We start from the raw sequence: 24,646 nt of genomic DNA, 5'->3' as shown, positions 1-24,646 counted from the left end.
TCCACTGTCATTCTCTCTCTATCCTGCCTCACACTTGTGAAGGCCTGGGAGTGCTCATGGCCTTTGGTCTGCAGGGAACCAAGATGTGAGCTGCTGGGGACCAAAGAGAAAAGTTCAGCATGTCCGAGGTGGGGAGGGCACCTCAGTGGCCTCTTGCCAAGACCCACGCTGCCTGGGGAGGTGTAGAGACGGCAGCAGGGGAAGCTGCTGGAATATGCCAGTGCCTGCATTTTCATCTGCCCTAGTGCTGGGTGTCCAAGCACACTCTGCAGCAACCGGAAGAGCTCTGGGCTCTCAGAGATGCTGAGGGTCTCAGGTTCATTTTATATAATAAGCCAGCAACACCTGTAAGAAGTAATCAGTCGGTTTTCCCTCTCTCCCTCACTCACTCCCTATCCCCTCCTTCCTCCCTCTCCCCCTCTTCCCTTCCTTCCTTCTGCTTTTTGAGAAAGGTTCCCCTGTGTGGAGTAGGCTGGCTCCCCTTCTGTGATTTCCATCTTCTTGCCTCAGCCTTCAGGTTCTGGGGTAACAGGTGTGAGGCAAAGCAATGTCTGACTTGGTCTGTGTTTTCTCATTTCTTAACTTAGGCAAAATTATTTTCTGTTCTTTGTGTTGTCATGGAAAAGATCAGTAAAGGAGACAGAGGCTGAAGCAGATCTTACTGAGTCTGCGGTGAACTCCTGGCTCCCTGTTGGACACCCCATTTTTGGTTTTTGGTCTCCACACTTCCAAGTGGGGCCCCTGGGACCAGGATTTGTGGCTGGGTCTAAGATATAACCTCCAGCCAATTTCTAGGGGCCTTAGGCTTAAGAGGCAATGCTCTATGTAAACTGGAACTTGAAGACAAGGGACAGAGACAGGCGAGAGCAGGGCTGCAGGACTCAGCGTGGATGCTGTCAAGTCTGCAGATGCTGTCTTAAATTCTAAAAGTCCTGGGGGAGGACACTGAGATCCACAGAAGCCATCTCTTTTCTCATGGGGACTTCACTGCACCCCCAGGATGGGGTGACGGCTGTTTGGTTCCCCAGTTCCAGATACTGGGGCTAATTTTATTCTCCTTTGAGGCGACATGCAAAATTTGAGCTTCAGCCCCTCTTGGTATCTTCTGGCTCAGAGGACCAAGATCAACAAATTCAAATGAGGTTTTCAGGCCACGCCCACAGGGAGTCTCAGCCAATGGCAGTGGGAATAGAGCACCTGTGGACTCTGGACAATTTCTGTCCGTCCATAGGATACTGGGAGACTGAGATTGTACGGGTGGGTCTTGGCTCAAATGAAACCAAGCAATGAAGGAGTCACCAGTGGAACCATGGTCTGTAAATTCCGCCTCCGTGAGCACTTTGAGCATCCACCCGGAGGAAACCCCAGAGGCCTCCTCTGTTTCTCAAACCTCCCACCAGCCCTTTTCTGGCATTTATGTGGCTAGAGAGAAGCAGGTTCTGATGTGGGAGTGTCATATATCAATCTGTTGATTTCATTGGTTAAGCAATAAAGAAACTGCTTGGCCCTGATAGGTTAAAACATAGGTGGGAGGAGTAAACAGAACAGAATGCTGGGAGGAAGAGGAAGTGAGCTCAGACTCGACAGCTGCTCTCTGGAGCAGAGACGCCATGCTCCCCTCTCCTGGGCAGATGCGGGGATAGCTCTGCTCTCTGAGGCACATGTGATGAAGCTCCGACCCAGGATGGACGATGGACGTAGGCTAGAATCTTCCCGGTAAGCCACCTTGTGGGCTACAGCAGATTATAAGAAATGGGCTAGTCCAGGTGTGAGAGTTAGCCTAGAAGAGGCTAGATAGAAATGGGCCAAGCAGTGTTTAAAAGAATACAGTTTGTGTGTTGTTATTTCGGAGCATAAGCTAGCCAGGCGGCCAGGGTGCTGGGGACACAGCCATGCCGCTCTTATTACTACAAGGTTCAAGGGTAGGTTGGACCTTTGATGGGCTATAATGGAATGCTACAGTTTTGTGGAAGTCTGTATTTGTGTGTGTGTGTGTGTGTGTGTTTGTGTAAGTGTGCATGCATGCGCATGCGTGTGTATGGATCTGAATACGTGTATGCACATAGAAGCCAGAAGACAACCTGGGTGTCATTTTTCAGGAACCATTCATCTTGATATTTGAGACCAGGTCTCTCACTGGGCCCCATTGCCAGTCTCTACTTTGGCTGGGCTGTCTGGCCAGCGAGCCTCAGCGCTCCTCCCGCCTCTGCTTCCCCGGCACTGGGAGTGTAACTCTGTGTACCACACCCAGGTTTTTACATCCATGCTGGAATCAGACTCAGATCCTCATGCATGTACTGCAAGCCCCTCACTGACTGACAAATGTATGCTGTGTCCCATGCCCACAGACCTGTATGAGATCAAAACCAAAGCCAGTCAGGCATTTTGTCAGCGTGAGGGGAAGAGTAGCTTCACACGACCTCTCATGTCCACCTTGAGTATTTCCTGAACCAAAGAGGGGGACAATACACAGACAGGGGTCTGTGGCTAAGGTCACAAGGGGACCAGGTAGGAGACTGTGATAGGTGATCTTGATGGTCAGTTTTGTGGGAATTAGAATCACCATAGCAACAAGTTTCTGGGCATGTCTACGAGGGAATTATGTGGATTAGATTAACCGAGACAGAAGACCCAGCCTAAACATCAGTGGGTGTCATTCTGTGGGGTCCCGGACTGAATAGAAAGGAGAAAGTGAGCTGGGCACCAGCGTCCATCTCTCTCTGCTTCCTGACTGTGGATGTCATGTGACCAGACGCCTCACGCTCCTGCCACCATGATGGACTACATCTTTGAACTGTGATTCAGAACAAACTCACCCACCTTTCCTTCCTTCCTTCCTTCCTTCCTTCCTTCTTTCCTTCCTTCCTTCTTTCCTTCCTACCTTCTTTCCTTCACTCCCGCCATCTTTCCTCCCTCCCCCTTCCCTCCCTCCCTCTCTCCTTCCCTCCCTCCTTCCCTCTTTCCTTCCATCTGTTGTTTTGTCAGATACTTTCTCGCAGCACAAACTGAGTAACTAATACAGGGGCCATTGCCCTGTACATAGCCATGTCTCAGTTCTTGTGTCTACCCCTGGATCACTTGGAAGGAAGTCATCCTGGACAGTAATTGGTTCACAGGATCACAGAATGATGTGTATGCCTTGCACTGACCAATCAGAGCCTTGCCCTGGTAGTCTGCACAGTGCTTGTGGCAGGAGAGACTGACTGCCAGTGTAGGGTACAGTTTGATGGGCAAGTGGCCCCCAAGCTAATCTGAGGAAACTCTTCCTTTGTGCAGGAAGCACCTTGGGAGAAAGACCAAGACTGTGCACTTTGTTTCTTCTTCATTGCTTTGGGAGAGGCCACGGATGCCAGACAGATGATGGGTGCTGTGGACTCCCACTCTTGCCTGGGCTTCCCTGGTGGAGCAGCATCCAGATACCATCCTTCCTCTGCTGCCAGCTCCACTTCTTTATGTGACATTATTTTTGAATGCAGATGGATTTTAGTGAGTGAGAATTACTGGCAAAAAGGAGTTTCCACTGGGCCTGCCTGCCTGCCTGCCTGCCTTCCTTCCTTCCTCCCTCCCTCCCTCCCTCCCTCCCTCCCTCCCTCCCCCCTTCCTTTTCTTCCTTGTTGCCTGTGATGTGAAGTCTTGGTGTGCTGGTTTCCCAGGAAACCATAGAAAGGACAGAAGGTGACTGAGTGCTGCATCAGGCTGCACTGTGAATGCTTGGTGAGCTGCAGCGAGGGCAGGCTCAGAGCTAGGCAAGGTACCAGCAAGATGAAAAACCCTGCACCACCAGGGAACCAGTTAGGTGTGAGGGATCATTCCAATTAGGTAGAGCTGCAAAAATCTTGAAAACTGCTTTATTTTTTTTTTAATTCTGGGGGGCAGTACATGTGTGGGCATGCATGCGTGCGTGTGTGCATGTGTGTGTGTGTGTGTGTGTGTGTGTGTGTGTGTGTGTGTGTGTATCTAATGCTAATGATGGATGTCTTCTCTCTGCCTCCTGTCTCTCTCCACTTTAGTCTTTGAGACAAGGTCTGTCTTTGAACCTGGAGTTGCTGATTTGGCTTCAGCGACAGCCAGTGTGCATCTGGGATTCCCTTGCTTCTGGCCAAACCCAAACCCTGGGATTCTGCACCACCATGCATGGGTTTTGTGAGTTCCTGGGAATCTTAATTCTGGTTCCCATGCTTGCTCAGCAATCTCTTCCACCACTAACCCATCTCTCCACCCTCCGCTTTAGTTATGGTCTCTCGCTAGCCTGGAGCTCACTGATTTGGTTAAACTGTCTAGTCAGTGAGCTCCAGGAATCCACTTATCTCTGCCTCCCCAGTGCTGGTTTACAAGCCCTTGTCACCACCCCAGCTTTTACATGGGGTCTTGGGATCAAACTCCGATTTCTATATTTACTCGGCAGGCTCTGGCTTTACTGACTGAGCAGCTCCTCAGCCCCAATGGATCTTTTATAAATCTCTACTCAGGTCTTCCCTGCGTACTGTTTCCAAAGATGCGCAGGTGGATGTTTACAAAATCACTTTCCCTGGCTAATTCATTGTCCCCCTGGGAACAGCATCCTCTGGGGGTTCCAGCTCACTATTCCAGGAGTCGCTTTGTCTAAAGTCTGAATGACTCTGACCTTCAGAGGGGATAATGGTCAACGTGGCTCAGCCCTGATGCTTATTTTCCTAACATAACACTTTCTGCTCTGGACCATTAGCTAGGGGTTGGCAGAAACAGAAGTGTAGATCAGGCTCTTAAAGAGACCAGCGAGCGCCATGCAGGAACACTCGGGGTTGCTAAGCAATAGCATCCACCTGAACACTCGGGGTTGCTAAGCAATAGCATCCACCTGAACACTCGGGGTTGCTAAGCAATAGCATCCACCTGAACACTTGGAGTTGCTAAGCAATAGCATCCACCTGTACACTTGGGGTTGCTAAGCAATAGCATCCACCTGAACACTTGGAGTTGCTAAGCAATAGCATCCACCTGAACACTCGGGGTTGCTAAGCAATAGCATCCACCTGAACACTCGGGGTTGCTAAGCAATAGCATCCACCTGAACACGTGGGGTTGCTAAGCAATAGCATCCACCTGTACACTTGGGGTTGCGAAGCAATAGCATCACCCCGAGTGCTGCAGCACTCATTTGCAAATATGCTTGAGACTTTTTTTTTCCCCATACAGGGTGCCATGTAGCCCAGGATGACTTACATTCCCTATGTAGCTGAGGATGCCCTTGAACTTCCCTGCCCTGCCTCTACCTCCTGAGTGCTAAGACTGCATGCATGTACTACCACATGTTATGTGTTATGCAGTGCCGGGGATGGAACCCACGGCTTCCTGTGTGCTAGGCAAGCACTGTAACAACTGAGCACCCCTAGCCTCCAAGCCTGGTCTATAGATCTAAAATGTTTTTCTTATCTAGATGGCAGTTTGAAGATTCAAATGCAAAACCCCAAGCCATCTCATACCTTTGAGAGAAGAAACAGACCCAGGCATGTCCTATTAACCTATTTAAAAATTTTTAATTAATGAACTGATTCATTAATTAATTTTGATAACCAGGCTGGCCACACGTGTTTGCTATGCAGCCAAGGATGACCTTGAACTTCTGATCTCCTCTTTCCACCTCCCAGATGTTGGGATTATTGAGACTGTCGGAAGAACGACCCACCCACAGGGCTAGGTGGACTCCAAGCATGCGCAGAGTGAGTGGCATGACGCCTGGCCCCACAATCCATGCTCAGTACCACAGAGTGATGCCTGTCAGTGCACAGGGAACTCTCTGCACACTCAGCTGTCATAGTCACCACCGACAACATGTCCAATACTGCAGGAAACAGCGGGCCAGCAGCTAGGTCACTGCCCACAAGGCCCAGCTCTATTCCTGGCGGCAGGAAGCCTGACGCAAGGCCATCCTGCTGTCTCCTCACCCGCTGCTCTTCAAAGAGCAGTTACCATGCGGTGACACCGCCTGACCTCAGCCAAGAAGGAGCAGGCCTGTCCCCACAGGCCTTCAGTAACAGCCGTCCAGCAGAGACAGACACCGCTACTTGCTGTTTCCTGCGAGCCCGAGGCTGTGTTATAGACCCGGCGCCCTTTGCAAACAGAACATGTAAAATGGAGCTCAGCTGGACCTTGCCGGTGCCCACCCACTGCCCACTCGCTGGAGTTCGTATATGAGCTACAATTGAAAAGAAGCTGTTTTATTGAGTCCCGGGGCTCACTAAGGCCCCAAATCGGGTCAAAAATGAAGGTGAGAGTGTATTTTAGATTAAATATTGATTTTGAGGCGTGTGCTGAGACGTGGGCCGGGAATACGTGTGCAGCAAATGGCTTGTGGTTCTTGCTCTTCTAGAGGCTTACAAATAGGACCCTTGGGGACACCCAGTGAAACCACTGATTGGACCCTTCATGCTGGCCACCCTGAGACACAGAGACAGGGGTTGCTAAGCACAGGAGCCCTCCCCCCCTCACCATTACAGTTCTGGTTTCCCCACAGGAGTGAGTGGGCCCATTAACATTCTCTCATGGAGGGAGCTGGAGAGCTCACAATGGCCAGGAGATCTTCTTGGGAGGGGTTGTCATGAGGCCCCTCTCTGTCCTAAGATTATTAAGAAGATACATAGTTGACTGGGGGTAGAGTTGCTTGGGGGTGAAGCTGTCTGAGAGTCACCTGAGCTCATACAAGGAGCCCCAATAAACTCACTGGCTCATGTGGTGGTTTAGATTGAGAGGCAACTTGATTGGGCCTCGACTCCGTCAGACACACCTATCTGTGAGGGAGTTTTTAAACTAGGTTTAGCTCAGTGTGGGTGGCACCATCCCCTAAGCCTGCATCCTGGACTGGATATAAAGGTGACAGCAAGTAGAGCACCGGCATTCACCTCTCTGCTTCCTGACTGTGGATGCCATGTGACCAGCGGCCTCATGTTTCCTGCTGCCATGCCTTCCCACAGTGATGGACTGTGTGCCCTCAGACTGTGAGCCAAACACACCCTGCTCTACTGAAGCTGCTCTCTCGGGTTTTTGCCACAGCAGTGAGAGGAGGAATGCAGGCAATTGCCCGACTTGGATGGATCCTTTCTTGGGTCTGTTGATGCCTCCCTATCTGTGTGAATAGACATTGTTTCCTTTCTACCTGGGAAAAGCCATACGACCACTCGGATTTTTGTACTTCCTTCTTCTACAGCCTACCATCAGCTCTGCTCACCCCATGGGGTGACTGTGAGCCCCAAATGAGATGACCTATGTTGAGGAATGCGCAGGCCCAGAAGCAAGTACAGTGGTCACGGCTCGGAAGCCCGGCAGCACTGACCTCAGACTCTGACCCGTCCACCGACTTCTCCTGGAGGTTCACGCTCTCTGTCAGCACAGCGCCATTGTACTTGTTGCAGATGTCCTCGTCGGAGTAGTGCAGACCTCCGGGGCTTGGTCGGGGTGGGGATCTACAATAGGATGACACCACGAGTTACTCTGGACACAGGAGAGAGCCCCGCAGGTGGGGCTCCTAAGTTGCTCATGTGGGAACAAGGAGGACAGCACGCCCAAGGGCTTCATGTTATGGCTGAGGTCGAACTCCAAGGACTGAGCTCCTGTAGGCTTCAGGGGCTGTTCAAGGTCAGGGCGCTAGGAACAAGCTGTTTTGGCCAAGTGGAACTTTCAACAATAAAAGCATGTGGGGTTTGGGTCAGCAGGAGACGCAGGGCACATGGAACTCTGGGAGACAGAGGAAGGATATACATGCTGGCCAGGGCTGAGGGCGAATTTACGGGGAAGTGGTCTGACATCAGGATGGAACTGTGGATAGTCTCCTGAGGTTGAGGATGAGTGGGATTAGGTAAGCCCACTAGCCCGGGCTTCCACTCTGCTGGGGCTCAGCACACAAAGCTGGGCCCAAGGGCAAGAAGACTTTGAGGCATTAGCCCTTAAAGATTGACAAATTCTTAGCCTAATCACTGCTCCCTATAATACCCAGGCCATAGCTGCAGGCAGAGCCCGAGTCTGATTTATAACTAGTGGGATACAGGGGTGACTGTGGTCATAGTATGTCATACAGAAAAGGTGGAGCTGTCAATTCCATCTGTTACAATCACGTAGCATTGTATGAAGGCAGCCCTCTTGGCCAGCAGGAGATAGAATGTAAAGCGTGGCCGGCTCTTTGGTGTGTATTGTGCACATGTGTGCGTCTGCATATCTGCATGCGTGTGGATGGACATTTGGAGGTCAGGGGTTGATGTCAAGTATCTTCTGCAATAGCTCTCCGCTTTGTGCGGCAGGGTCTCTGGCTGAACCCAGAGCTCACTGATTCAGCTATTTTTGCTAATCAGCTGGCCCCAGGGAGCCTCTGTCTCCATCTCCTGAGTGCTGGGGTCACAGGCAGGCAGTCATCAAGCCCTCCTGGCTTTCACTGAGTTCTGGAGATCTGAATTCCAGTACACACACACGCACACACACACACACACACACACACACACACACACACGAACATGCATGCACACACACGCACACGCAAACACACACATCTTACAATGACTTTATGTTTTAAATGACTTTATGATTTTGTGTTGGGCTCCATCCACAGCTGTCCCCAGCTGCATGCAGCCCACGGGCAGCAAGAGAGACAGACCTAAAAAGAACTCCGGCTGGCTTTGTGGGAAGAAACATCCTGTGAGTGACCTCTGTGGCAGGGGACTAGGGATAGCCCCCAATCTATATCACGAAGAGGCCAGCCCTAAGTCATGCAGGGGTGGGGGGCACACAGACACATTCTGCCAAGAGCTGGAGCGAGCTTGGAAGATAATTATGGCCTATTGGAGCCTCATCTGAGAAAACAGCCCAGTGACATAAGGGCTATGGCCAGGGGTGGCCCTAGCAGGAGACCAGCCAGGCAGGGGCAATCTCTACCTCTGATATATGTGTTATACTATGGTCATTTGTCACATAGCAATGGAAAACAAACACACTTCAGTTTCAACTTCCTGTCCTGTTCCTTTTTATTATCTTTTAGGAATGATTTTCATGTTTGCATGTCTGCATACACGTGCTTTTATGTGTGTACCTGCATACAGAAGGCTGTAGGTGATGTCAGGAGTCTTCTTCGATTGCCCTCACTTTCTGTATTGAGATAGGGTCTCTCAAGTGAACCCAGAGCTCGCTGCTAAGGCTAATCTGGCTAGCTATCTGGCTCCAGTGACCCCCTACCTCTGCCTCCAGAGACCTGGGATTACAGGGATGCCACCATCCTTGCCTGGTATTGACATGGGTTCTGAATACAGGTCCCAGTACTTTCATGGCAGGTGCTTTAAGCCCTGAGCCATCTCTCCAGCTCCCTTGGTTTCTTTACTGAGATGGAGATATTATAACTTGGGGGAGAATCTCTTCTTAGCATGGATAAATTGTTCAATGAGTCAGAATCCAGCCCATCTTCTCCATCCTGGGGCTGTTCCGTGGTCCCTGTGACTGTGGTCAGCTAGATGGGCAAGGTGCACTCTGGGAGACGCTCCTTACATTCAGGACCCCCAGGCTGAGGGTGGTTGCAAAGCTGAGGGGTGGCTGCCGATAGGTGACCCTTCCCACTACGATGGGGAAAGTCAGTCTCGGTGACCGAGTATGGGAAAGTCCTATTCCCAGTGAGTCTGGCATCCTGGCTATTACGACTCCCTTGGGGTGGGCTCTGCCATAGTTTTCCCAGGGAAGCCCAAGGGAGGTTCAAAGGTCTCTTCATTTTTTAACGTGTATGTCTGTGTGCTCACAGGTGCATGTGCCATGGCATATGTGTGGCGGTCTGAGGCCACCTTGCAGCAGCTGGTTCTCTTCTACCATGTGAACCCCAGGAACTGAGCTCGGGTCATCAGGCTGCTGAGCCATCTTACTGAGCTCAGGGCCTCTACTCTCCCCACCTCAAAAATGATTTATTTTCGGATAGACTCATTTGTCATCTAACCATTTAGAGGGATCTTTCTTCTTTTTTAATCTAAGACACTACAAGGGAAGCAGGCGCTGCTTGACCAGAGAGCTTTGAACCAATTGTGCCTCTCCTAAAGTTTTTTTATTTGTGTGTGTTATGCATGAGTACATACATGTGATACATGCCTACATGTATGTGAATGCATGTGGAGGACAGAGGTTGGTCACTCAACACCTTAGTTTTAAGGTAGAGTATGATAGCAGTTGGGCTAAACTAGCAGGCAATGGAGCCCCAGGAATCGCCCATCTCTACTCTCCCAGTGTTGGGGTTACAGACGTGAGCCATGATGCCCAGCTTTTTATATGAGTGCTGGGGCTCTATACTCAGGTTCCTGCTTGCATGGGAGGCACTTAACCCAGTGGGCTATCATCTAAGTCTCTGTTATTCTTCTTTGAGATAGAGTCTTACTATGTAGACCAGCTGGCTTCCAACTGGCAGTTCTCCTACCTGGGCCCTGAGATGACAGGCCTGTGTCACCACGGCTGGCTCTAGGCCTCATTTTTTTTTTCTTTATTTTCGAGACAGGGTTTCTCCATAGCTTTTTGGTTCCTGTCCTGGAACTAGCTCTTGTAGACCAGGCTGGCCTCGAACTCACAGAGATCTGCCTGCCTCTGCCTCCCGAGTGCTGGGATTAAAGGTGTGCGCCACCACCGCCCGGCTAGGCCTCATTTTAAGGGTATGTGAGACTTCAGCTACAGGGAGCATCCAGGGTGACCCATGTAACCTACAGGCCTTGTTCTTGGGGCTCTGTGAACATGCAGATATCCTACAAACAGCCCTGGTCCCTTTGTTCCCTTAAACCTGTGAACCTGGGGCTGTTAAGGTGAGAACAAACGACTAATTTTCCCTTCTGACTTAATCTGGTTTTGTCTGTGGCTCTCTGTGGGCTCGTGATGGGACCTGACCCTGTGAGAAAGTTCAGGACTCTCAGAGAGGCCAACTGTCGTGGATGAACGTATGAAGCCCAGCGAGCCCTTTCCTCTCTAGGACTATGTGAGCATGGAGCAGCTGAGCTGAGACCCTCTGGCTGTCTCAGATCACCCATTGTCACAGCTGTGCTCTCTCAGACGGCCAAGTGACAAGGTGGGATGTGAACTGAAGAGCTGACCTTAGCTCTGCAGAACCTACCTCAGTGCCTGGGGCTCAGACGCCTGGGCACCCATTGTCCACACCACCCTTCCAAACTCGCACTCCCCTGAGCTCTCACACAAAACTATGGCTCCCGAGTTGGGCCAGGGAACCTCACAAATCTAAGAACCAGTGTGGGTCTGTCCCTATCTATAGCCCTCTGAGGCTGCTTGGACATAGGGTGGCTGGAGGACGCATAGTCTCCTTTGTCCAGGTAGCGGAAGTGGAGAGAATGGAAAAGGCTTTCTTGCTCTGTACTAGGAATTGAACCCAGGACCCCGTGCACACGATAGTATACCCTATGATGCCACACTGAGTCATATACCCAGTTGTGCACCGGCGGACTCTAGCTAAATGCTCTACTAATGACTTCCCCAGCCCTCACTGGGCGGGGGATGCTAGGCTTATGCTCACCTACTGAGCTATTCTTTAGTCCTCTCCTTATTTTGAGACAGGGTCTTACTCTATTCCCAAGGCTGGATTTGAACTCGCTTCATAGCCCAGGCAGGCCTTAGCCTTGCAATCCTCCTGCCTCAGCATCCTGAGTGGCTGGGATGAGAGGTCTGCTTCAGTAGGCCCTTCTGGAAGGATTTCCTCATCCAGTACCTACACATTCTAGCCCACATTTGTAATAGTTCCCCTGGGAGCCACAGGTTCCTGTTTTGGTGACACAAGATGTCCATTCTTCTCTTGGTGGGGGACTCCTAGGGGACATTCCTTTGTGGGCCAGGACCTTCCAACTTTACCACAAAATAATTTCCCGTTTATGTAGTAGGCACGGGAACTTAACCCACAGAGGACTGCTTATCCTTGGACTATGAGCCTCAAGGCTATGCTTCTCAGGAGTGGAGACAGACTTGCAGCAGGACGTGGAACACTGCAGCGAATTTTTAAAGTCCCCTGTGTCAAGCCCCTCTTGGTCTGGAAGTTCTGTGATGACCTTTTCAAGTTTCTCTGACTCAACAGGGAAACCTTGACTCTCAGTAGACAGGTGAAATGGAAAGAGGGGACTGGGTGCCATTAGCTTCCACTTCCTGTCCTAATGAATGTAGTGTGTGTGTGTGTGTGTGTGTGTGTGTGTGTGTGTGTGTTGGGGGGTGTCTGTGTGTGTGTGTGTCTGTGTGCTCTGGATTGTGGCCAAGAGGATGAGCAGCTAGGACCCCCTTACTCCAGAGATAGAGGTCAGCTTAGTCAGCTCTGGGTTTCATTACCCCTCTAACAATTCAAGCCCCCGAGTGGCAGAGGACACAAGCATCCTGAGGCACAATGAGTTTGTCACTGTAAGTTTGGCAGACATAGATCAACCAAGCCTTTCGTCTGCCTTGTTGAGTCTCACTGCAGTGAAAAGCAGACTCATATTGAAACTGGCTCTGTGAGACAATGCACCCTTAACGTGGAAAACCCTACAATCTGTTACTCGGGGAAGGCACTTCCTCAGATCTGTGTATAGATGCTCATGCATGTGACCATAAGTGCACGCATGTGCGTGCACGCGTATGTGTATGTGTGTATGTTATGTGTGTGAGTGCAATTGTGCAAATGCTATGGCTCATACGTGGAGGTCAGAGAACAACTTCTGGTGTTGGTCCTCGCCTTCTACCACGTTTGACACAGGGACTCTGCTTGTTGCTGTGCATACCAGGGTAGCTGGCCCATGAGCCTCCAGGATTTTTGTCTCCCGTCCCATAGGAGCACAGGAGTTACCAGACAGACGCACATTGCTTTGCTGTATATGGAATTTGTTTGGTGAGTACCTGTGGATGGGGGACACATGCCAGGCATTCGGCCTTCAGTGGCTCAGCCCAGCCTCCTACCTGGTTCCGTTCTTTTTTGAGAAGGTGCTTTTGACATTGAGGTGGCGACTGTTGAGCTCCAAGGCGGCAAACCCTCCGTTATCCAGGGTCACTGACTCTTCCATGTTGGAGATGCCCTTACCTAGAGCCAAGGGGGAAAGCGGCATAGTCTTAGGAATGTGTCCGCTGCGGTGACACAGGGGTGGCTCAGTCAGCACCACCAGCCCCTGTGCTCCTGTCAGATGTGACCCCAGAATCACCCGCATCGGCCTCAGCTAGAGAGGCAATCAGAGCCTAGCCGAGGAGCGAAGCTACGTGCGTGCCTTGCAGCACTGGAGCAGAAGAGCGATATTATTAGCATTTCAGTGTTTATCTTGCCCGATGCCAAAATGCCAGCATCCTTGCCAATATTTTATGAAAATGTGCTCAGAATGCATACCCTCATTAAAAGTCAGGGAAGTCAGATGTTTCACAAGTCACAAAATTAAAAGACTCACAATCATGCAATGAAATTGAAAGTAAAAAGCAGGCTTATATGGGTAAGATGGGTAAAGAAAAGGGTTTCCTTAAAGTGAGAAAGATGTCCCAAATGGACGGTGGTGATGGCTGCCTCTGTCTTTGCATTAACCGCTGATTTGTAGGCTTTTAAATACATCTACAAATGTGTATCTGTTTGGGTTAAACTTTACAAACTATTAGTCACTTATTTGGTATGTCTCTGTGGGTATGAATGTTACAGCGCCTGTGTGGAGGTCAGAGGACAACTTTCAGGAGTTGAGTCAGGTCCTGGGAATTGAACTCAGGTCTTCAGGCTTGGCAGCAGGTGCCTCTACCTTCTGAGTCATCTCTCAGTCTTGCTTGACAATTTATTGGAATTTGGAATCACCCAAGAGATAAACCTCTGACTATGTCTGTGGAGGGTTTTCTAGATTGGGTTAACACCTACATAACATTAGGATTATAGACACGGGTATTGCCATGCCCTAGATATTACAAGGGAGTTGGGGATTTGAATTCAGATCTTTATGCTTGTACAGCAAGCACTCTTATAACTGAGCCATCTCTCCAGCCTCCATCTGGGAAGCTTGCACTAACACATTTACTTGGGAGCTGGGACTGTCTTCTACCTTCCTATGTGGGCTGAGAGAGTTTTTGAAGGTGAGGATTTTATCTGGCATGTTCCTCATTATCCTGCTGCCTCTAGGACAGTCTTACCCACCCCCAAGACATGGTAAAGGTATATGTTCACTCTGAGAGGATTCCCTGCTCCGGGCACCCTGTACCTTCCAGGTTGCAGAATTCTGAGACTTACAAGACCTTAGAGCCAGTGCAGTAAATTGATGCTAAGTTTGCCTCTGCTCAGGGATGTGATGATGGGTGTCTGACTGGTGGGGACACAATGAGAGGGGCTAACAGGCGCTTGCTAGGAAACAACCAAGGATATAAAAGGCTTAAATTCCGCACCCCAAGTCACCTTCTGGGAGACAAGCCCCAAACTCAGGCTTCAATTATAATGTTAAATCAATACCCTAGGGGGAGGCTGGGTATTGGAAGGTGCCGGTCTGCTGTGTCTAGTGTGCTTTCCAGATGGAAGAGGAGAGAGAGGCATGGGAAGACTTCATGCTATTGTGTATCTGCATTAACTCACTGAAATGACACGCCGTTCATACTCTGCAAATCCCAAAGGAATAAAATCTGATTTACGAACACTTGTTAGAAGTGAATTTATACAGAAAAGAAAAGGAATGAACCCTTCCTTGCAGGGATGGATTCCTAGTGTCTGGGCGATTTAGGTGGGTGCTCTATCTCCTTAACCCCTCCAGCAGCACTGATGCCTGGCAGGGGTCCCCAGGGGACTAGCGTGGCTGTGATCTCCATTAACAGATCTACAACCCTTTAGTAAGGACAGACCTTTCTAGAAAGTAGAGACAGATTGACAGGTAGGTCTAAGTAGCCTGGTAGTTGTGGTGTGTGTGTGTGTGTGTGTGTGTGTGTGTGTGTGTATACATATGTATACATGTGCATGTGTGGGTGGAGGCAGAGGCCAGAGGTCAGTCTGGGGTATCATCACCAGCAACCAACCATTTTTTTTCTTGTGGCAGGGTCTCTCACTGGGACCTGGGGCTTACAGATCAAGCTAAGATGGTCAGGGAGCCCCAGCGATCCACCTGTCTCCACTCCAGGTCAAGCTTTTTCTACATGAGTGTTGGGGATCTATCTCTGGTCATCATGTTTAAGGTCGGTACTTTCTCAACTGAGTTACCTCCCCAGCCCCATTGTATTCTCTGGCTCAGCTTTGATAACTGCAGTGAGGCGGGGGCTGGGGTGAGGGTGGGGAGCGGAAGCCCGCAGAGGTAAAGCTCTTATCTAGTTGCTAAGAAGTGGTCTTACTGGTCATTATGAGGATTCTAAGAACTGAGGACAATGAAGAGCATCCATGTGAAGTATGTGAAGATGTGTTCTCGTCTCGTGTAGCATTGTGGGGTCCGTGCAGCATCCATAGGCTGACCCTCACACCATCCTGCTCTGCTCCTCTTCCTCAAGATGCAACCATAGCATTGCCTTTGAGAAACATGCCTCCATTGGCCTTCTCCTGACCTCCATGTCTAAGAAGCTGCACCACATGAGCGTTCCTGTGGCTGCCTTCATCCCCCGCCTATGTGTTTATTTCTTTAATGATGGTGATCAGTCCAACAGCATACGAGCACAGATGGGGCGCCGGCTCAGTGCTGAGCATGGAGCTCTGCTGACCATGAGGGAACTGACCCTCGGAGGGGTCAGCGCTGGACGAGGGGATTTGGAGGGGATGGAAAGTATATGAAAGAGGCCCTTCCCTAGGAAATTTCCATCACACTCAGTGAGCTTATCCCAAATACCCGAGGTGGGTCCCAGTTTATCCCTGTATCAGAGGGGCTGGGATGAGATTTTTCTTCTAGTCAGGTTTAAAAATACGAGTGCATAACAGCAACGAGGTGTGGGAAGGAAGATTCAGAGAACCCAGCAAGTCCAACACCATGGGTAAGACACATGGCTAATATAAGGGGGCAGGAGCTGTATCTCCAGCCTGGAGTTCTTTTCTTGGTTGGCTAGTGCTTGGGATGAAGTTTAGGGACTCTGGCATGCTAGGAGAGTACTCTACCACTGAGCCATACCCCAGCCCCTCACTGGGGGATTCTAGGCAGCTCTACCACTGAGACACACCCCAGCCCCTCACTGGGGGATTCTAGGCAGGTGCTCTACCACTGAGCCACACCCCAGCCCCTCACTGGGGGATTCTAGGCAGGGGCTCTACCACTGAGCCACACCCCAGCCCCTCACTGGGGGAATCTAGGCAGCTCTACCACTGAGACACTTATTTCCATAATATTTATGCACTGTTAAAGGAGACCTTGGTAGATCTAGCAGAGAAACCAAAAGTCAGTCCTCATGTCCAAATGCCAGGTAACCACAGGGAAACAGAGGCGGATGCCATACCTGTGCCACAGTTCTTGTACTTTTTGCTTTGCCCATGCAGGACCAGTGCGAAGACTACCAGGAGGACGAGGAGGAGGCTGGAGAGCGCCATCACCAGCAGGAACCACCACTCCTCATAAAACGGGGCTTCAGCTTGTGCTGCGGAAAAGACCATATAGGATGAGGCTCCACAGTGACTCCTGATAGCCATCTCCCCAGAACCTGGCAGCAGGGAGAGGAGCTTCCAGTCAGGGCTATCACAGCCCAGCACATCCTCTTCTGGGAATTTCATAAGCTCCATAGCACGTGTGGGAATCCACACTCAGGGATTTTTCTATTTTCTCTATGGAATAAAGCTTGGGGGTCTCTGCCTTTAACTCTCAACTTGGTAGGATCTAGAATCACGCAGGAGCTTCTGGGCACTGTAAGGGGTCATCAGATTGGTCAGGTTAACTGATGAGGGCAGAAAACCCATCTTAAGTTATGGGTGTCACCATTCCCTGGCTAGGGGCCTAGGCTATATTTAGTGTTTTGAATAAATATGACCCCCCCACAGGCCATAATGAGTGTGTGTGGCCTTTTTGGAATAGGTGTGGCTTTATTAGAGGAAGTGTGTCATTGGGGGTGCATTTTGAGGTCTCAGAGGCTCAAGCCAGGCCCCATGTCTCACTGTCTCTTCCTGCTGCCTGCAGATCCAGATGTAGAACTCTCAGCTACCTCTTTAGCACTGTGCCTGCTGGCATGCCACCATGCTCCCCACCATGATGATAATGGACTGAACCTCTGCAACTGTAAGCCAGTCCCAATTAAACGTTTTCCTCTATGAGAGATGCCGTGGTCATGGTGTCTTTTCACAGCAATAGAAACCCTAAGACACACTAAATGAAGAAAGGGAGTTGGGTGTGCATTCGCAGCTCTCTGCTCCTCCATTGTCAATGTGCTGTGATCAGCTGCCTCAAGCTCCTGCCTCCATCACTTCCGTACCATGATGGACTGCACCACTGAGCTGGGAGCCAGAACAAACTGTTTCTCCCTTAAGGTGTCTTTGTCAGGGCAACAGGAAGAGAAATAGGACAGGATGGATGTACACCAGACCTCCCTCTCCCACTCGTGACCTTACCCTTGAGAACATCCGCCATGCCTCTTCTAATCCTACCTATTTGGAAACGCTGACATTAAGGGGGACCCTGTCACTCCTCCATGGCTCAGCCTTCCCACAAATGCTGTGGGCTTAGCTTCATTACATCATTGATCTCACTGGCAACCTGGTCCCAACCATCTTCATCATTCTCTACTATCCTATCCCCTCATTGGAGAAATCTACCTGGATGGATTTACCCCACCCCACCCACCTCTTCTCCTGGCTCCCCTTGGTGACAAACAAGGGGACCTTGACCTCTCAATGTCTCTGGATTTGACGCCACTGGGCATATTTAGCTACCTGTTGGCCTCCTCGGCTGGTCCAGAAGCCCCTGAAGTCTGGGCCTGTGTGCTATTTTATGTTCCTAGCAAAACTGAGCTGAACTGTGGGTTTTGTGTTCAAACCTGCTTTAGAGCCATCTACTCAAAAATGCTTTGTGTAAAAGCTGCTTGGGCGAAGGGTATGCATGCGCCCTCCTTCCTGTTTGTTCTATTCTGTTCCTGAAGAGAGGAAAATGTCCTCTCTACAGGTGCTGGGCCTACAGGCCCCCACTCCTGCCTTTCAGGGGTGTCCCTGTGAGCTGGTTAAATGGTACCGAGGGCCCTGAATGACAAACCTCTTATAGGCAGAGCCGGGGGTCTGTCTCCAGCTGCCAAAACCTGCAGAAAACACTTAGACCTTCGCATTAAGTATCTCATTGGCTGGATGACGAATGAGTGCATGCTGGGAATAAAGGGGAAATTGGCTTTGGATAATGGCACACCACAGGGCTTCTCAGGCGATGACAGTGTTCTGAGTCCGAAGGATGTAAGTGGGGTGTCTGGCTGTGCATTCAGTATCTCACAGAGCAAGTTCTGTGACTCTCAGGCTGGCCACCCAGGAGCGCCGGCCAGTTCTGCCTCTTGGCAGGGAGGAGAGGCCTCAGCTGTCCTGTGGGGAGTTCTCATCCCAGGGTTTGGATCCTGATGCAAGGCCAGTGGGTGATGGAAGCTAGCATTTCTGAAGGATGTCACAAACTGACTGTGGTTCAGATGGCAGCCACGGCTGGCTTGGATGCTGTGGGATCTCAGAATTGTTTGTGGATGATGCCCCAGGGAAGAAATGAGGGATCTGCATTCTATCTGCTGTCTGCTGTGTGGGGTTCAAGGCCATGTGGGCATGAAGCTCTTCACACCAGTTCTTCACAGAACCAGCAGTGTTTTATATCCTTTTCCGTGTGTGTGTGTGTGTGTGTGTGTGTGTGTGTGTGTGTGGTGTAGGCCAGAGAGGTCAGCTGAGAGAGGTCAATGGCAGGTGTCATTCTAAGGAATCGCACCCATCTCCCTTTTAGACAGGCTCCCTCATGGCCCTGGAGCTCACAGATCAGGGGCCAGGGACCCTCTCCCTGCCTATGCAGAGCAGAGACTGCAAGTGCTTGCTGCCATGCTTGAGTTCTTGCTTTGGCATGGAAATCTCACCTTGTCTGTACAGTGCCCTTGGCAGTGGCTCAATGTCTGGGGCTCTGCTTGAGGAAAGCAGCCCCAGGGAGAAGCTGCAGAGTACAATCTACTCCTTGCTCACCACTGCTATCTGCAGCAGCTCCTCCACCCTGGAGCTGCTCCACTTCTGCTTCCTGCTCCTGTCTTTTGGAGAAAGGACAGCACCCCTCACGTGTCCTAAAGGGCTTACCTGACACAGCTGTGGAGGGGCGGCTGGGTTCCCCAAAGCCTGCCTGGTTCACGGCCACCACCCGGAACTCGTAGGTCACCCCTTGCCGCAGCTTGTCCAGGCCCACGGTGTATGAGGTGGCACTCCGGGGAATGTCCTTTGCAAACATGTCCCATAAGCCTTCATCTGCAAGAGGAATCAGAGATGGAGCAGAGGTCAGGGCAGCTCTTCTGGAGATGAGTCCTAGGCACCTGGCTGCCTGCATGCCTGGCTGGCCAGCTCACAGGTGCCCAGGACAGGGCATCTGGTGGCAGCCCCAGAGGCTGGAGAGGACCGCGGGTGGAGAGGCGTGTCTCCTTGATCAGCAAATCCCCAGAGTGTAGTGAGCGGGGCGTGACCATGTCTTTATTTGTTGTTACACTTACTTATTTTGTGTGTGGGTATGGACATGCCATGGGGCACATGTGGAGATCAAGGGACAACTTGTGGGACTTCATTCTTCCACCATGTGAGCTCTGGCACCAAACGGGTCCTCAGGCATGACCGAACCATCTCATCGTTGGGAGTGGCATCTTCTTATCTCTCTCCTCCTTATCATATTCTCATGGGTTCTAGATCCCCCCTGGTTTCCCACTTAATGTCATCTTAGGGACCCTGGCTCCCTTTTGGTTTGCTGCTTTCCCTGCCTGTGCTACACACCCCATCGCTGACCCTTTAGATCCCATTCTTGACCTACAGACAACTCCACCTGGGCACGAGCTGGTCACCCGCTGGCCTGCACTCATTTCGGGTCCCAACCCTGTTCTGGCTGGAAACAAAAGGCAGCCAGCTGGGCAAGGGGACAGTTTGAGGCATAGCTCCCTTTCTCACTGCTGCCACCACTGGGGTGGTGCACAGCGTTCTCCATGCACTGTGGACAGAATGGACATCTGTGCTCCTGGACTGGCTGTCATCCATCTGTCTGCGGTTCATCTCTTTCAGAGCAAAGTGCTGGATTATGCAGGAAATGCAGGCCTGGTACATGGTTGGGGGTACCACCCTTAGAGCTCAATGCCCTCTGCTGGGACTGAGACCCTGGTTTCTGCCTGGAGGGCCACTTCCCAGATGAAAGTATCTTAGCAATGCTCAGTGTCTTGAGCCCCTGCAGTGTCAAGCCCACCCTAAATGCAGAGTGAGTGTTTTATTTGCATCACAACTGCTAGGGAGCAAACTCGGCAGCGCTTTGTCGCTGAGCCACTATCCGAGCGCCTCACTGAAGGTTTCTAGGCAGGTGCGCTACTGCCAAGTTCTGCCCCAGCCTGGCTTTTTAGTCAATGGCCTGGCACTACCACTACACATTTTTTTTTTAAGATTTTTATATTCTGGACAGATGCTTGCAAATCCATGCTCTCAGTAATATTCACAGTGCCAGAAGGTAGAAACTACCCAAGTGACCCATGGACAGACAAAGGGCTAAACAAAACACTGCATGTTCACACAACAGAATATTACTCCGCTTTCAGAATAAAGGGATTCTGACAGTAAGCATGGATGCTGAGGACCAGATGCCCAGTGAAGTCAGTCAGTCAAAAAGGACCACATACTGTACAATGTTGTTGAGATAAGGTCCTCAGGGTTGTTTAAGTGCTGGAGACAGAATGTGGAATGGTGGGTTCCAGGGAATGGGATTCAGTGGGGAGGGTCTGGGTTTCCAAGACGAAAGGCGATGGAGACACAGCACCATGAAGTTACTCAAAGTTACTGAGCTGTGCACTTAATAAGGCTAAGGTGTGGCTGGGGAGGTGGCTCAGGGGTAAATGGTTTGCTGCGTAAGTATGGGGACCTGAGTTCGATTCCCAGGTGGCACACACAATTCTCAGAGCTGGGTAGGCAGAGACAGGAAAACCATTAGTGCTTGGTGGCCAGTTTGGCCTAATGAGTGAGTTCCAGCTAGAGAGAGACCACGGAGGAGAGTGACTGAGGAATGACATCTGAGGGTGTCTCTGGCCTCCACGGGGAGACACCACACCCACCCACCCCCACACACATACACACACACACACACACATACACATACACACCCACACACATAGACACACCCATACACATATATACATACACACACCACACAAATACATACCAACACACATGGTGACTTTTCTTTTATACATAGTTTTCCACTGTAGGCAAATACTAAATTTATGTAAATTCTGATATTTAGGAAAATGCAAATAAGATCAAAGCCAGAAAATGTCTTATAGAAAAGAAGAAAAAGGCAAATGGCTTTGATTCCACAGCACCAACCAACAGAACGAAGGAAACACAGCCAGTGAAATTGGTCATGGTGGCACAAGCTCTCACATGGTGGAGGTGGGGCGATCAAGTCATCCTTGGCTTCATGGCAAGTTCTAGGCTAGCCTGGGCTACATGGAGGCCATGTTTTAACAATAACAACAACAACGCACTAAAATCCCAAAGTACTGTGGCTGAACAAACTCTGTGACTACATAGCCCAGGTTCTGTCATTGGCTGTGTGACCTCAGGCAGAGCACTCACCCTCTCTGGGACTTGTCAATCAAACGGTGATAACATAGGCACATCCCATGTAGGCCTGCCTTGAGGATTCAATATGTTTTTATTTATAACGTGCTCAGCACACTGCTTCACACGCCGTCAGTGCAATGTGAGTGATTGCAAATAAAATATAAATGATTCCCCAAGGAGGCTTCTGCTAAAAGGTGGGCGCGGAGCCTGAACTGTTCCCATGATGTAAAATAGAAGTCCTTCCCAAGTTCAGTTTCCTCTTAGAGGCAGAGGCATGCGGGACTCAGAAAAGCCGGCGACTGGGGGAGGGAGAGCCCAATGAATATACATGTGCATGCACCCGCTGTTTTTATGCCTGGGGGTGACTGGAAACGAAACCTCGCCACACCTCCTTCACAGAGGATGCTCTCGGATGGATCAGCCCATCGGTAAACAGGAGGAGATCGCCCGTGTATGAGTCTGTGTTTGCTCGGGGTTGAGACTTTGCCCTGGCGAGGCCCCGATAGTCACAGGTTAACGAATGAGGTGATGCTGATGGTTTCAAAGGCAGCAGCAGAGGCCTTTAATCACACAGCCTTGTGATTTATTCCTACATACTCACGTCGTGGGTTGTTGCTCATTAGGAGACCCGTCAGGGGTGGTAATGTTACTACGGCAAACTATAGCGTAGGTGGTCCCTCCCCTTTCCCCAAATAACAAGGTTTATGTGCACAGAATGAATGTCACTGTGGCTTAGGTATATTTTTTAAAGATTTGTTTTATTTGAGGTATGTGTAAGTATTTATGTGAATTATACATACCATACGTGCAGGTGCCTTTGGTGTCCAGAAGAGAGCACTGGCTCTCCCGGAGCTGGAGTTACAGGCAACTGGGAGCTGCCTGAAACAGATGCTGGGAACCGAACTGGGGTCCTCTCTAAGAGTAGCAAGTGATCTTAATTCTGAGCCACCTCTCCAGCCCTGGTTTATAGTTCTTATGTGAATTTTGCTTAAGAATGGCTCAGAGTCATAGTGCATTTAATACACCTGACCTGCAGAGCGCTGGAGCTCCTGACATTCCCTTGTCCATCTACGAAGATTCAGGGCCCACTCTGTGGCGGGATGCTCCTCTGCCCCTCGGGGCTCAGGAATCTCTGTGCTCACAGGCTATGCACAGTCTAGGACAGGAGGAAGAGGGAAAGCAAGGGCATGTCTCCCGCTCCCCCGGCCACATTTCAGGAAGTTGCAGCCGTTCCACCCACAGCTCCAGAGTGTATGCTCGGTTTACTTCACTGTATACCCCAGGGCTCTGGAATTTTTAAAGAATTAATGAGACATTGGTTCTTATCATCTATCCACCCACCTACCCATCAACCTACACATATATACCCATCCCCACAAACCCCCCATCCATCCATTACCCACCCATCCACTCAACTGCCCACCCATCCATCTACTTATCCTTACCCACTCCCTCATCTGGGCCCCTATGCACTGACTCAGCCACCCATCCATCTAGCCATCCACCCACTCCCCATGTATGCACTCCCTCACCTGTCCACCTATCAGTTCACCTACCAACCCATTGGTCCATCCAATCATTCACTCAGCCACAAGCCCATCCACTTTTGTATCCACCCATTCCTCATATATGCACCTGCTCACCAACTCACCTATCCATCTACCCATTCTCCCACATACCCATTTATGCACCATTCAGCCACTTACGCACCCACCCACCCACCCACCCATCTCTCCACCCACCAACATAACCACCCCCAACCATTCACTCACTCATCCACCCACCCGTCTATTCACCTCGCCAGGCAGCCATCTTTGCTTCCCATAGTCTCTTCCCAGGCCCCAACTCAACAGTCTTTCCAGAAATAACAATTACCCCTATTTTCTTCATGCATAGCTCCAAGGCTCTAAATGCTGAATGCGTTGTGGCATGTTTTCAGCTAAAAAGATAATGCTATGCTATCAGAGTCTAAACATAGAAGAAATGCAGGCTTGCGGGACTGGGTGTTGTTCAAAACCACTAAAGCTAGATGAGAGCCCCGGAGCCCGGAGGATTTCCATTGCATCTGAGGTCGGAACACCTTTGTGCTGAGCTCTCTCGGCGTCCTCTGCATTCATGTTTACTTAATATTCTCCTGTCGCTGGGGACACACACGATGTTCCCTGCTCCTATCGTCACCCAAAGACCACATTTTACTTTAAGAGCTCTGTCATAGCTCCAGGAGCTCTGTGCATTTTTTATAAAAACATTTTAAAATATTGATATAGAATCTCAACACAGAGTGATTTATTCAGCAATCCACTTACACTCAAAAATGGGGGAGGGTGGTGTCATGCCAAGACGATTTCCTTCGGAATTAACGGAAGAAAATGTTTGCATTTTTTATTTTGCTTAATTCTGTTTTCTAAAATTAGCATGTCGTATGTGGATTATAATTCACTGGGCTGTTTATCCACACCAATATTTACATGGTGATCTCCAGTGGCGGGGGAAGGGGGACTGACAAAAAAAAAAAACAAAACCAACAAAACTTGGCAGCTGTGAGAGCGGCCACTGTTCCCCAACTGTGGGTTGTTTTTCTCATTTTTATTATGCTGCTAAATATCTCAATAAATCAGTGATGGAGAAAATACCTCCACAAATTTGTGAGAAATATCACATTACAGAACTATTAACAATAATGAGATTTGTGCCACTGATTTTCCTTGTATCGAGAAGCTCCCCAGTGCCTGGACTTTCATCTCAATCGCAACAGGCGAGGACGGCGGGACTGTGTTTGCCACAAGAAAACCCTGGGCACTGTGGGCAAGTGACCCCCTTGTCCTCACCACGGGCAAGCTGGGACGTCATCGCATGTCACATATAAGGCCAGGTCTCTACTGGCTGATCCTGAACGGTGGATACTGGGCCAATTCCTGGGTGACTGACTTGTCTGACTTGTCTCCTGGTTGACTCACTGGTCCCTTGAGCAACTGATTCATCTCCTGGGTGACTGATCAG

General features: G+C 50.3%; 1 protein-coding gene across 1 annotated transcript in view; it reads right to left on the bottom strand.

Moving 5' to 3' along the window:
• The window catches only part of LOC121465135 (protein sidekick-1-like), a 955,042-nt gene that overhangs the window by 3,905 nt on the left and 926,491 nt on the right, over positions 1-24,646 (bottom strand). The window contains exons 41-44 of the mRNA XM_041678320.1: positions 19,145-19,309; positions 16,357-16,494; positions 12,904-13,024; positions 7,310-7,439 (exon numbers count right to left, since the gene is read on the bottom strand). Coding sequence (XP_041534254.1) covers positions 7,310-7,439; positions 12,904-13,024; positions 16,357-16,494; positions 19,145-19,309 — 554 coding nt within the window. The remainder of the gene's footprint in view (positions 1-7,309; positions 7,440-12,903; positions 13,025-16,356; positions 16,495-19,144; positions 19,310-24,646) is intronic.

The sequence above is a fragment of the Microtus oregoni genome, unplaced genomic scaffold (genome assembly GCF_018167655.1).
Source record: "Microtus oregoni isolate MIOR12 unplaced genomic scaffold, Mior012 000029F_ref0000214, whole genome shotgun sequence".
Classification (NCBI taxonomy): domain Eukaryota; kingdom Metazoa; phylum Chordata; class Mammalia; order Rodentia; family Cricetidae; genus Microtus; species Microtus oregoni.
The sequence above is the reverse complement of the archived record's forward strand: the minus strand, read 5'-3'. Positions and strand labels throughout refer to the sequence as shown.